The sequence below is a fragment of the Acyrthosiphon pisum genome, chromosome A2 (genome assembly GCF_005508785.2).
Source record: "Acyrthosiphon pisum isolate AL4f chromosome A2, pea_aphid_22Mar2018_4r6ur, whole genome shotgun sequence".
NCBI classification, from domain to species: domain Eukaryota; kingdom Metazoa; phylum Arthropoda; class Insecta; order Hemiptera; family Aphididae; genus Acyrthosiphon; species Acyrthosiphon pisum.
In genome coordinates, this window is record NC_042495.1 from 13,387,101 (window position 1) to 13,402,153 (window position 15,053).

At 32.7% G+C, this 15,053-nt stretch overlaps 2 protein-coding genes across 3 annotated transcripts in view; one reads left to right on the top strand and one right to left on the bottom strand.

Moving 5' to 3' along the window:
* Positions 1 to 4,278, bottom strand: part of LOC100162581 (armadillo repeat containing 7-like) — a gene marked incomplete in the record, with an annotated part of 35,196 nt that extends 30,918 nt beyond the window's left edge. Inside the window, 3 exon segments of the mRNA NM_001162067.2 lie at positions 2,700 to 2,836; positions 3,827 to 3,994; positions 4,079 to 4,278. Of these exon segments, the coding sequence (NP_001155539.1) occupies positions 2,700 to 2,836; positions 3,827 to 3,994; positions 4,079 to 4,187 (414 nt within the window).
* Positions 4,279 to 4,681: 403 nt separating this feature from the next.
* Positions 4,682 to 15,053, top strand: part of LOC100161247 (protein tramtrack, beta isoform) — a 37,470-nt gene continuing 27,098 nt past the window's right edge. For both annotated transcript variants that reach the window (XM_001951787.4, XM_029490667.1), the window contains exon 1: positions 4,682 to 5,093. The gene's annotated coding sequence lies outside the window, so the exon portion shown is untranslated. The remainder of the gene's footprint in view (positions 5,094 to 15,053) is intronic.

Here is a 15,053-nt window from a genome sequence, read left to right on the forward strand (position 1 = left end):
AATTTTATAATAGGTATTTTTACTCTAAAACCAAAATTGAGCAAGTTCTACCCAGACTGGGTAAACGCGTTTTGTCTGTGTTGTATGTGTAAGATGTAAGACAGAGACAACACATGCGGATCCTCTTAACTCTCATATAGTATGCGGTCTAAGTCTATACACATATTATATAAAAATTACAATTAAAAAGTTTTATTTTTTTTTGATTTTAATTTTAAATAGATTAACTAGAAAATAAAAAATAACTAAAAATGATAATAAATACTACAACACATAACTTAAACATTAACTAACATTATTAAATGAAGTAAGTTATTCTAAGAGCAAAATTATATTAAAAATATAAAATAAAAAAATACCGCATACTACATATAGACCTTAAAATGTATGAATCATTTTAAATATCATTTTTTAAATCCATGTTAATTAAAGATTAAGAATTTATATAGTAAAATAAAAATTATAAAAATCTTACCATATAGTACAAATACAATATTACATTTAGAGCTTATTTATTATATATAAATTATAATGTTTAAAATATGAAAACTAAATACATAACCTAAAGAAAGATATTTTTATTTGCCTAATATCTTATATCTCATATAATAAAATAATACATTTATGTATGAAAAACATTAAAATATTGTTTAAAGAAGATTTTTACATATGAACCTTTTTAAAAATAACAAAATAAAATAGTTTAATAAGACATTTCTACAATTATAAAACTCACATTACTCATATTAGTTTAAATATTATATGAGACATATTTTTTTATGGTATTTATTATTAAAAAAAAAAAAATACAAAATAAAATAAAATTTTATTAATATCAAATCTTTATATTGTTACATGGGGATTGGTGATTATAATATAGCTGAACGAAAGAGGTTAATAAAACAAATAGCGTTATAGATATGTAACATATTGCATTTGTAATTAAATAATAAAAACAATGATCCTACAAATAAATATAAATTTAAAATTATAATTATGGCCTTACTAAACAGAAATTAGGTATAGTATTTTATATTATATTTATATTTTTTATACATTTAAAATATATTTTAGATAATAAAATTTAAATCTGACTCTAAACTTTCATAATTTTATACATATTGTTAAATAAACATTTTCTATTTTTAAATTGTTTAATTATAATATTATCTATACTAAATAAATACAATATTATAACACAGAATGTTGAAAATATATATATATTTAAAATAAGTTAGTATAGTACATGTGGGATAAATATATTATTATTAAATAATCATAAATATATACTAAAAACTAAAACTAAATTACATTTTAAAATAAAAAAAATATAAGAATACAATTAATAAGAATTAACACTATATTATAATATGCATGATGTGTTGTCTTTGTCTTATACAAATGCAACTCAGCAAATCTACATATTTTCAAAGTTATAGAGAAGAATATAACGGTCCACAAACGTTACTGTGCTAAAATGCAGCCAGACACAATTAACAACTATCGTGGCAGTGTATACACATCTTAAACTGCTAAGAGTTAGTTTTCATATTTGTATTTGTGATACAAAGACATTACATGTTGGTATATCGTCCTCTCAAGCTTATAGCTATACTCTGTTCCAAGATAAAACATCCCAGGTCTGCGCATCCTCCTGTGTCACTCTGCTGTCGAAACCAGTTCTCCTACGATAGGGTGTTGTGTGGGGATGCACAGAAAAACTGATTTTGGTTGTTGCATGTTCTCTCGTGGAACAGATTACAATACATTTTCTATCAATAGTTTTGTTTGTATGAAAGAATAACTTAACACATTTGCTGTAGATCACATTTAAGTACACTTGTCGTGACACAGAACAAATTGGGGTTTCTTAAAAATTGAAAAATTAAAATTGTGATGTTTGACTTGCACATCCTTATTAAATAATACTTATAGGAGACACTAAAAAAAAAAAATAGTTCAATCGTAAAACTGATTTTAGTGAATTCAATAACAAGGTTAGGTACCCAAATATTTTACATACTCAGAATTCACTTAAAAATTAAAATATTGTTTAAAAACCAACAAGAGAATACAGATAACGTTCATACATTTTACATGATATTTTACATTGTATTAGGTATACAGTCCTTCACATCATAATAAATATATATAGGCACAATATCTAATTTAATTAAGCCAATTTATTTTGATTAACATAATATAGTAATAACTCGGATGAAAATACACAAGTATTTTCAAATTAAAATATTTATTATTTATAGATAAAAAAACAATTGATCATAAGCAATAATTTATATTATCGACAAATATAAAACAGTTACTAAATGGTTTCATGTTATTTTATAATGCTATTGATTATTAAGATAACCAATATTACCTATGTCCTATAAACATATTTCACTCGTTTCAGAATATTATTTTGAGTAATTTTTTATTTATAAAATTAAATAAATCCCAGTTTATTATATTATTATTATATTACCCATTCATTAATATTGGAATAATTCAATTGTATTAATGTAAGATGTTTAAACAGATAAAATATATTAATAAACAACTAACGACTAGATATTCTTAACACTAATGAAGTAATAAGTATAATGGCAGAATGAATAATGTCAATATAGCAGACCGCATACAACATGAATAACATTAGGATAAAGTTAACGATATGAAAATATTCATTTTTAATTACCTGTTTTTATTTCTGGTGCATACAAGTACATAAGAGTTGTAATACAGGAAAGTATTATATTGTCATCAGCTTTACTCAAATTTTTTTCTATATTCTGGATACCGCCATTCCCAATAACATAATCTTTATTGGCAGGATCTGAAAATATGTAAAGATGAAGGAAATATTTAAACAAATGAAGAATAATTGAAAAATAGAATGTTAAAGTATATGTAATTTTTTTTTTAGTATAATAGTATATGTATATAACTGTATTATGTTGAAAAAGTAAATATCACAAGTAAAATTGCACATTGAATCTATAATCCCAAAAGTTACAAGTATGAGAATACATTGAATGAATAACAAATGCAGAGCTAAGGGTTCTGTCTAAGAGGAAATCGCACCCACATGTGTTGTCTCAGTCTTACACACGTATGGCAAAGTAAATTTTCGTTCACCGGTTAATAGTGTACTATAAGTTTTGATATTAGAGTGAATTGACTTATTAGTTATTATACAATTTAAAGGTAAGAATGTTATCTAGGACTACACATAGGCTTTTATTGATATTATTATTTTTAAGTAAGTTATGATCATTTTAAAATGTACAATTTCAAAAAGATTATAGTACGTGTGTAAGACGGAGACAACACAATATGTGGATGCGACGTTTTCTTAATGAGCCAGACTTAACATGTTAATAGCTAGTGGATAAACTAATAATTTTACTCTAAGAAAATTCATATTATTTTAATATTAGCTTTGACTTAACATTAACGATGTTAAAATATCCTATCAATTATATTATTATCTTAAACAAATTGTCTAAAATATGATTACATAAAAATAATCACTTAGTAACACTCGTTGTTATTTCATAAGCTAATAAAAATAATTCTTGTGTTAATGAGTTTTTTAAATCCTAAGAAAGTAGGAACATTATTATGATAATGCTAAAACCTGCTAATATTTAGGGTCCAAAAAAGTCCTACTAGAATATCACACATAACTTCTTAAGCTGGTAACGTCCCAGAAAATTAGGGATAATTGGCCAACAGTGACTATATATATTAATTTACTGGAACAATAAAAATGCAGTACAGGGTCTTACTAATTAATGAAATCAAACTATACAATTATTATTACCATTGACTAGATTACAGAGGCCAGCTGCTGCAAATGCTATCAGTTGGTTGTTGTCTGAAGCCAACTGTTCTATGAACAAATCGATTACCTTCTGAGTACGTATGTGCTGATAATTGACAGGATCGTATGCAAAGTTAGCGAGGTTAGCTAATACTTGAAGCTTTGAGTCTAAATAAGTAAACATATACATTATAATACATCAGTAGATTTGCTACAGTTAAGATTCGTTGGGAAGTCAGAAGTGTTTTATACCCGCACTGTTGGTTTTTCGGAACTCCTGAACGAGCTGTTTCAGGAACTCTGGCCGGTTTATTCCATCGGGTGGCGTGCGCTTGAGCAAGTCCTGTGGTTTGTGAAACATATATAGACCACGGCGACGGGAAACCGTGAACTGTGAAATGTGAACGCCTAAAGCCTAATTTAGCTTACATTAAAATAAACGAATAATTATTATTAAGTGCAAACTCAATGATTACACGGGCGGCGGCGGTGGAGTAGCGCAGTAAAGTTATGTAGCGGACGTACAAATATCCGAATATGTACGATAAGAAGAACTGTATTATCACCATAGACCTTATTAAGTATAAGGTTTATGTTTATCACTTATCACCCGTCGTCGATTACGTTGTTTTGCTTTATCATGGTTAACCACAACTCGGTAATAACCATTTTCCTGTGACAACCGTCTTGGTCTGGTGATAACTTACTGCAGTACTGATGATAACCGTTGTAGTTCGTAATCGTGAGACCGTCGTCGTGCACGAACGTCCGGCAGATAGCAGGCCATTCGACTGCCGCAACCACTTCCGTCGGTTTGAAACACCGACCCACCACCAACTGTTGAAAGCTCATTTTCGCTACGCCGACAGACGTGCGCACTCGCCGCACGAATACCCATCGTCCCGCAGGAGTCTCGCACAGAATTTCTTCTTCATTTGTTCTCCCCTTTTTTTTCTTTCTCTCTATCTCTTTTCGTTTTGCTTCATTTCGACTGTCGTTGCATCGTCTCTTAATTAATTTCGTATTACCACTGCAGAAAGTGCCAGCAACTATACTTATATCACAATCCACTTAAACAAAACATAAAATAAATCTGTTTATTAAATAGTTTAATAAATCTGTGTATCGCGGCTACGTGAAAATAATATATTACCGTCGACGGCGATCAATTACCTAGCACATCATCACCTACGGCAGGCGAAACAGTTCACGGACGAGCCCCGAAAATGGAATGCAAATCAGAGTTCAGAGCATCCCTTCGCCGTTGGTAAGTTGAATATTATTTTTGTTTTCTCAACCAGTAATCCCCCCCGGGGTACTTGTCTTGGACCGTTTTGTACCTGCTTTGTACACGCATATCATAATATTACCTATGTTTATAATAATGTGTTGGTGTATTAAGTGATTATTACTATTACAGATTGTTTTTTCTCGTATTGCATTCGTAGTGACTTGTTGACTGGCGTCGTCCAAATTGTTATCTCTATTTATCCGAAACTTCATTATATAATATATATTTTTTTTTACACGTCCGAATAATTACGTACCACAGATATACGTAAACGATGAACCCTGTACGGCCTATTTTATTATTATAAATTGTAATCGATATCTATTACTATCTACCTATCTGAAAACTGTTTAATAATAATGTTTAGGGTATACGTTGTTGTCATCTTAATTGGTTATAAAAATACATTTTTAACGGGTACATGGATTTTGGACGGTTGATAACGACGTCCGCTCTCCGTCGTTGGGGTGGTTGTCGAACGGAGTTTCGGCTGTTATTTTTAGCGGAAGCGTGCGTTTCCACCGGGTGATTAACCCCCGGTTTCGATAAGACAAACGCCGGGCCATCGCATGCGCTTGTCGTGACGTGCGCGTGTGTGACCGATCTGCGTACGACCACCAAGACAAGTCTTGCGGCGGCCGGGTCCGCCGCTTAGGAGCAGTCCTGTTCGGGTTGGTTGTGCCGGCGCGTGTTGCCCTTGACACAAACTCGATCCGCGACGGCGGCGGAAGATAGGTAGGTAGGTAGGTAGGCACTATAGGTACATGCATACTCGCATCGTCCATCCCGTCAGGTACGTTGACCGGACCGGACGCCCGTCGTACGTGTAAACGCACCCGCGGCCGCCGCCACTGCTTCTGCTGCTGCACGTGTCGACGAAACTTACGGGCGGCACACAACACGGACCGGGCGCCGTCGTCGCTCTACCCCGTCGGTAAAAATGTATTTATAAATACTACCGACGATTGCCAAAAGGCCAAGGGAACGAAATATAACAAAAAAGTTTATATATATATATTTCAACAATATTTTATGTTTTCGAAATTTACTCTCTACTTCATCAGCTCTTTACGCGTCTTTCTTTCTCGATTCGCGCGCGTCTTTCGTCATCGTTTAATATATTTATTCGTTTTGTACGGCCGAAGACCAACACACCTCGGCACATTAGCGGCGCTCGGCGGTCGTTAGCGCGCATTTCTCCTCCTTTTCGCCGTGCTCGTGCTGTTTTTGTGAACGCCGCGCTAACGACCACGTCTCGGTTCACGTATACTTGTGCGTGGACGACGTGTGCATATTCGGATTAATTAATAATACTATTATTACCACATTTATAAATTGTTTTGTGACGTCGATGCAGCCCTGAAACCTCCCCCCCACCCCACCCAAAGGACACAAGTACGTCGGAATGTGTCGTCGTCGTGGTTAACGACGCCGCAGCCCTTCAACGTGTGTACATAATAGTAATTAATAGGTACGTCACTTAACGAATTCTTTTGTATGTTAAGTTGACAACACTTAAAAAAATATTAACATTCACACTAACTACTATAATAAAATATATGAGTTTCGTGTACCCTTAGCAGTTCCACGACGCGTGTATTATTATTTATTAATGTTCGATAGTTAAATATTTATCAAACGGACTATGAAACGAACATTATTATTATGATTTACTTCCTATAAGTGGTTCGGGGAAAAACAATAGCAGACACTCGTTATCGAGAAGGGAGTCGGAGAGACCACAAGCCTAACATCGAATGTTCTACATAATAATATTGCAGTGTGTTGGCTACACGACAATACTTTTTTTTGTCAATTTTGAGTTTCGACTGCTCTTAAATTCGCTCTTTCTGGTTTTATTTTCGTTTGATTAGATTTTCGGAGCGATATCGTGGTGAGGCGGTGTGAGCTAATCGAAAATTAAGAGAATGACCCGGTGCCGGGAAAGATAAGCGAACCGTGTGACTCACGGGGAGATGGAAAGAAATAACATTTGTGCAGTGTCTTCGGAGAGTTTCAAATACCATTACGAGTGCTACTACGACGCAGTGCACCGGAGAGGAGATTACAGTCCGCCAAAATTATTATTTGTCTCGTAAAATCAGAATGTGTTGTTGATAAGTTGTTGTGTGCCTGGAAAAAAAACCGTAATTAATATCCTCTGTTGTGTAGGTCTCACGCGAGCGAGTGGGGCGGTTAAACTCTGTCGCTGGCGAAAACGCCGCGTGTCCTATTTTTTATCGCAGAAAACCTAACTAATACAATGATAACGATGACAACCACGGCCGGCTGAATCCCGATGACGATACTCCATCAGCCACTATTATAAATTATAATATTATGTATCGTTAAATACTTGTAGGGCGTTGTTGTATAACCACATGTATATAATATTATTTTCTGCCGCAGTGTTCGCCCTGTATAATAATAATAATAATATAATTATGCGTCGACTCGATGACGACTACGGCGGCGACGGTGGTGGTGGTGGTGGTGATGATATCGTCGCCGCGTTAAACGCGTGTGAAGCACGTCGAACACGGCCAGCAACGGCACTACGGCAGGCTTATTAAATATACACTGCGCGCTCACTCGTTCGTTCCCCGATAGGGCAACTGGTCAAAGTGCACAACTATTATTATTATTGTTTGAATATTACGCGACCGCGCGCTTGTGTGAGTGTGTGTGCGCGCGCGCGCGCGCGTGGCGCGTGCAACACAACCGCGCTATAATATTATGTATATAATAATAATAATAATATAAAAATATAATACTCCGCGACTATGATATTATTATACAGCTCACTGTAAGGGAGAGGCCGCGGCGGCGTGTTTGGTTAGCCGCGTTGCCATATCGGCTCCGGTGACCGGACAGACCACGACAATGGCTTATTCGCTGTAATATTAATGACGAGGACGAAAAAATAACGACGCTAGCCCGTAGTGACGTGCCCCGAGCCGTTTGTAGTTGTAACCCTTCGACGGCGAAAACAAACGTTGTTGTTGTTGTTGTTGTTGTACTACGGTTTCCGTTTCCAATCGCCGGGCCGCCCCGCTTTTCTCGGGAAGCTGCAACGATCGTTGTAACCGCGAGCGACGGTAAATACGTTTTACGTTCGTCGTAATATCCTCAAACGCCGTCGGGGGTTACACGCTAGCTAGTGTAATCTCGGTGAAACGTAGTCGCGATAAACGCGATTTAATTGCACTTACGTCGTATGTTTTTCTTTATTTTGTTCTATCCCCAACCAATCATAATATTATTATAATATATCATACAGTCTTGCAGTTTTTTATAATAGCTTTTCGAAATTCGACATTTACGTTGCACGGTTTTTGACATCACCACTTTACAACGTACAACGTGGTGATATTTCTGATATTCAAACGAAGCGGACTGAAATACATAACTTTTTATCTCCCTATATAGTATCTAGATCTGTTACATGTACTTGAAAACCTCTGTGATGTGATAAATAACATTTATTTATTTTACAATGTTACTCCCTTATCATCATGTCGGTACACGTAATATCTTTAAAACTAACTACACTGTGCAACAATTAGGTGCTTAAAAAATATTTCTAGTCATGGGTATACTTGAGTATATCTAATAATTTCCTTAGCAATAAAATATTCTAATCAAAAATTATCTTACTAGTAATCTGAGTCATTATGATGTATGTGTACTATTGTGTAGTTTAATATTGTTTTTATTATATTATTTATTTACAATTTTGATAATAATCTTTATCTATTGAGTTTATGATTTACTAGTTTATTATTCGTTGATAATTTGGTACCATATTCATATTCACATAAATATATAATAATGATCTTTCACGAGATGTTTCATTAGTTCAAAATATTTTATCTTTTATATTGCTTAAACGTTTAACTGTTTAAGCTATTATATCTTTATATAACTGCCGATAAAAATACAATATTTTACAACATGTCCTAACTCCTAAAATAAATAATAATTGGTGCATGAAAATTATCATGTTCAGTTTATAAATTACAAAAACATTTATACTTCATATAATTGCTAAAACCAGAGAATATCTATAGATGATTACGTACAATTTTAGACATATGACTACACCATGTATTTTTAAAATATTTTATCTCTACTATATTTTGTGTTTTTAACAATAATGTAATGAATTCCTATTGATTAATTAAAAATAAAGAATCTTTAAATTAATTTATAACAAATCTTGTAATTTCTAGATTTTAATTATATTACTTAGTCATCTTATTAATATTAATTTGTGGTGCTATTTACACTTGAAAAATGAAAATTTACATTGTTGTATAGATAGTGAAGGTGCCAAATGCCAATAACAAATAATTGTATTTAGCCATTTAGGTATTACCTATATCCATACATTTTTCAAATAGAAAAACAAAAGTTACATTTTATCAACATAGCGTGTTATTAACTATCCAGGTTATTGAACTATATCAAAATAGAATTGTAAAACAATTTAATTGTGTACGTATTATGTACATAGTGATCCATTTAATTGTACACTAATTATTTCTAAGTTTTAACTTTTTTAAGTTTAAAAACTTTGTTTTTATATAATTTAATATATTTTTAGTTAAAACAACTTTTTTTTAAATGTTATCTCCGTCAGTTTTTCATTCTGAATTTCATATTCCTAAGCAAAATATTTTTCGGAGTATCTCAATTTATAATTATTTTTTTAAATGCACTATACTATTATACTATACTATACTCTACTATACTATTCCTTATTCCTGGCTTGTTTAATTTGAGCTCTACACATGAATTATAAATGTGTATTATTAGGTACATTAAATGCCGAACTGAAGTTTTCAGATAAAGCTAGGTATTTCAAAACGTGTCAAAACGTCCGATGAGTAATAATTCCCAGAGACCAAAATTTGTAATAAAGCTGAAACGTGACGATACGTTCGTTAATTAAATACTTATAACTTATAAGTTATAAGTTATAAACTCATAACTAATTAAGTACCTATTTGTTTAAAATTAAATTTTTATTCATATCGAAGCAAGTACTCAAAAATATTCTGCTTCAGTGTATACAATTAAAATAATGTATTTTGTCATTCAAAATAGTTAACACTTTTCGTAATAATGTGAGTTGACACTTAAATGGATCACTAGTACCTATATAGTATAGTAAAATATAATTTTTGAATTATACTTGAATATTATTGATAAATGTGTTATAATTAACTGAAACTACTAAAATAAAAGTCGTAGAGTGCATAAAGTTGAGCTATTATTATGTAAATACCATACTAATTGCCAATTGGTAGGTAAATATGCCAGTAACAAACTCCAATATTTTATTGTTTAGTCATCAAAGTAATTTCTTTATTAATTTGTATAATTTTTTTTAATCTGTTTTATCAATAAACTCGTCGTACATATTCCTTATTCGTGTACATCTCATTCGTTTCTCGATTAACACGGTTTATAACCGTTACGATTTTATTTTTTTCCATCCACTACTACTGTTAATTATTATTCGAGTTTTGGCTTTTGTCCAAACGAATTAAATCACTAACTCTCTAATTTGAATACATGTAATTGCGTCTAAAAAAAAAACCCCCGGCGAGAATGATGGGAACCGTGTGTAACGTGGGAACAGGTTTCTAGGCACCTGTTTGTGTTCACCGGACAAGGGTGGTTGTTCATGGGGTTAAAGACCCCTCTTTTGAATAATATACACATATATTTATAAATATTATTATAATGGGGGGCGCTGGCCCTTAACCGGCATATTGTTCCATGTCGGCGGAATCATCCCGCGTTTCATTGTTTATAGGGTCATTTTACACCTGTTGTTTTCTCGTTTATTTGTGCCCTAAAAATCTTCCTGGTTTTTTTTTTTTTAAACTGTTCATGCAGTATGCACAAAGGCTGACCCTGGGCAGGAAACGACGATTGGGGTGAATATTTTGTATATGTAAATCACTATTCCTAAACATTTTAATTTAACGCTCGACAACGCACAGTCACTACGAATTCAATTTTACGAAATTACAGGGCTAACATAATTGTGATGTGTATACTTGGTTGGCTTTTATCGGTATATAATGTCGTTTGTTTTTCCTCTACGCAAATCATATCATATTGCTATAATGTTTGTATTTTGTATAGTATATATATTATATTTATAGGTTAACGCTGCTTTTAAAAAAGTACACTTGTATAAAATGTATTTTTTTTAAATCTCATAAATTAGTCATAAACGTTTCCTGCCATTGCGTATATAATATTACATTGTTCTTTATAAATTATTTTTTTGTTCGCACTATCCTTACTAAAACGACAGAAAATTTGCATTTCAATCGGTTGTTTTGATAATTAACAGAAATATTCGTTTCTGAAACGTCGTAGGCGTATGCACTATAATACCTGTACTAGAATAATTTTCGTGTTTTTTACTCGTGTGTTTCTCCACGATTTTTGTGGTGTTTTCTTTTTTATTATTATTATTATTTTTTTTTTCTACCTCATCGCTGCCACACAACACAACACACCACACACTGGCGCACACCGGCATTATAGGTTTTGAGGGGAAAGTAGGTTTTACGGTGACGACCATATGCAGGTTGTTTTGTATATATCTGTGTGTGTGTGTGAAGTTCACGGTGAAGTGATGCTCGCTCAACAGGTACACACGCACACACACGCAGTCGTCAGTATATATATATATACGTCACACATACACTAGCGCGCCGCGCTCGTATACGGCACACACATACATACTAACCCATACATTCACTCACTCACACACATAAATGTACGCACGCACGCAGAGGCACTTGTAATTACTGGCCGCACCGAACCAACAACGTCGAAGGGTGAATGCCCTGATACGAACCAACCCCGTTTCCAATGCATGGGTCATTCACCCTATAAATAATATAAAGTTATTCTTTCTTTCTTTCTTTCTTTTTTTTTCTAAACGCCTCGTGTGTTGGATGGGACTATGGGAGATACCATACGGGGATAGCCCACATGCCAAACCACACAATACCACTTGCTGCTTGTTGCGTTCATAATATTATAATATGTTGTTACTAAATTATTTTTTTGTCATGGGCGATCGTATGTTATAAACAAATCATTATCGTTTTTCATTTGTATTATTCTCTAAAAATCCATAGGTCGTCTTGGAGAAACTTTCATGAGTATTATTAAGTACTCTCGTATAGTTTCATGTAATCTATATAGTACCTAACTAATTTGTATTTTATTTTTGATCTATTGATAATACTATATAATATATATCCATAACTATAGATCCGGTTTTTTTAAAAACAATTTGCTCATTTTACTGGGGGGTTACTTAATTGTATAATATTTTGAACGCATCAAGGATGTCAGTGAACGCAATTATTATTATTTCACTTTAAAATACAAATAAAAATAATTTGTAAATTCGCAATAGTCACATTTATAGCACATCTACAAATTTTACACTAAGTTGTGTCTAACGAACATTCGTCTATCTGACTATGTATATACGACATTTATACACACATCTAAAATAGTAAAAACACGAACCACTATTGCACGCGCTAGAATTTTTTTCTCTCCACCTGTTACGTGTGTTATTCATTAGTCACGTACGTGTTATTTTACATAATAGGCAATTTTTTTCTACTTGTATTTAAGACGGTAGTACCTCTTTAAAAGTTTTAAGTACACCGAGCGTATAGTTGAAATAAACAAAATATACAATTCTATCGTACATAGTTAAAAACTTAATGGGAAGTTTTTGTCATGTGTGTCGTGTGTGTATGTAATGTTTCAAGCGTTATTCACATTTCAAAATGCGTACAATGAGATTTAATTGATGTGAATTGCCTAGTGAAAGCTTACTCTAAGGAGTTTTTTCAGCTGTAATATTGTGAGGGCAAACTTAGGAAGCCCGCGTCTGTGTATAATCACGACGATGCTCATATACGGGTAGGAGAATATTGTTTCATTTTTAGTGCCAAACGCCCACTCCCCCCTATAGTGTGTGAGAGGCCACTACATTTTGTTAAGGGGCACCACACCCTTCTATGCGCTATAATTGCATTCGTTGTTAAAATAATATGCTGGTGTGCGCATGCATTTAACCGTCTTCATCTACGTGTGCCCCGCGGGTTGGCATCCCGCCACATTTTGTTTTGTAAGTTGGGAAAATATTATCATTTCCCCTTGGTCACAATAATGCGTCCATGTTAGTAGTTAAGTAGGTGTTACAATAATAATAATAATAACTGGACGGAAAAAAGAACATAATATAATGAAAATAATATAAATATTCCGTGGTTTTATACAGATTTACAGTTATCTCTAAACATTTATCACACAACTGAAATTACTCAACCGTCATATCACAGTGTTTGTGCTCATAATCCGGGTCTTCGACCCCGAAAGTCACAAACCACGCCAGTGGTAGCACTGAAACACAGCTAGTGTGCCCCCTTCACGTCGTGAGAACGAGCGAGAGAAAAAACAGCGGTGGAAAACTAGCAGTACTCATTATACAGTATGGTACAAAACATCGACCGTTTGTCATTGTTATTACTTTTAAAAAAAAAAAAAAGGGTAGATATTCTTTTAATTTTTGTATGCACAACATACGTGAATACATATATATTATTGGGAAGATTTGATTAAATAAATCAACAGAAATACAACCATCATTACCTCTCACGTTTCGGCTGCGCTGGCCGGGTCAACGTCCTCATTCCACTAAACACATAACACACATATCCGTATGACGGAGGCGTACAGTTTCTAAAATATTTTAAAACGAAAATTGTAACCTCTTCATTCGTTTTCGGAATTGCCGCATCACTTTAAGGAAAACTTCGTCCAACGCATTTTATTGCATTAAATGGAATCTATAATAAATACCTTGTATATTATATAAACATATATTATTATTAAATGTGTAAATACCTACCTATATAATTTCCATTTGCCTATAGACTAATAGTTTGGTGACTACACCACAAGTTTTATTACTTTAAAATCTCAGATTTAAATTATATAACTTAAAATAAGTAAGGTCCTACAATTATTTACCCAGCAGACTTATTTATATTAGTCGCTTTTTAGGTTTATACATTGGATATATTTATAGGTTATATTATATTATATACAGTAGTCTTAAAGTGTCTAAAGAAATACTTAATTGAGCTGCTAGTACATAAAAAAAAATATGAGGGTGGTTTTATTAATACCCGGAGACTGGAGTTTATTCATCCCCAAAAACTTGATAGGGGTCGTTTAAAAACTAAAAATACTCTTTATGACGACCACTATTGCTGTACACAATATTAAATGCCTTAGAATTATAGCACGTTTTGATCCACTATTTTATAAAAGTCTATACATGTCGACAGTTTTTTTTAATGACGATGGTTTTTACTGTGCGTGTTTCAATATTTAATTATGAACTGTTATACATAGGTATACCTACTAATTTCTAATTTTTTGATTAAATACTTCAATATATCTGGCGAATAAACGCTATAAAAACGGTCTATGTATGGAATGTTTCATTTTTGAAATATTATGTAGATATTTCCCTTGAGTTAGGTTTAACAGTACCTACTTAATTTTCCCTATACAAATATTTCATCACGATAATTTTTTTCACCCTTTTAAACGTACAACGTAATATTGAATACTTTTATGTTTTCATTTAAATTTGATTTCTTTCATTGAATTAATTTAATCGGGGTTTTTTTATACATATTTTAATCGTATTCTTCATTATTTATATGTGTTTTACTCTTGAACTTGAGTATTAAATATCAGTAACTAGAGATTCAAGTGATAATATTAAATTACAGGGCAATATATTTATTTATCCAGAAGTGCTGAATCGTTAAGTCATAAACATTACTTTTGAATACACGCCCTATG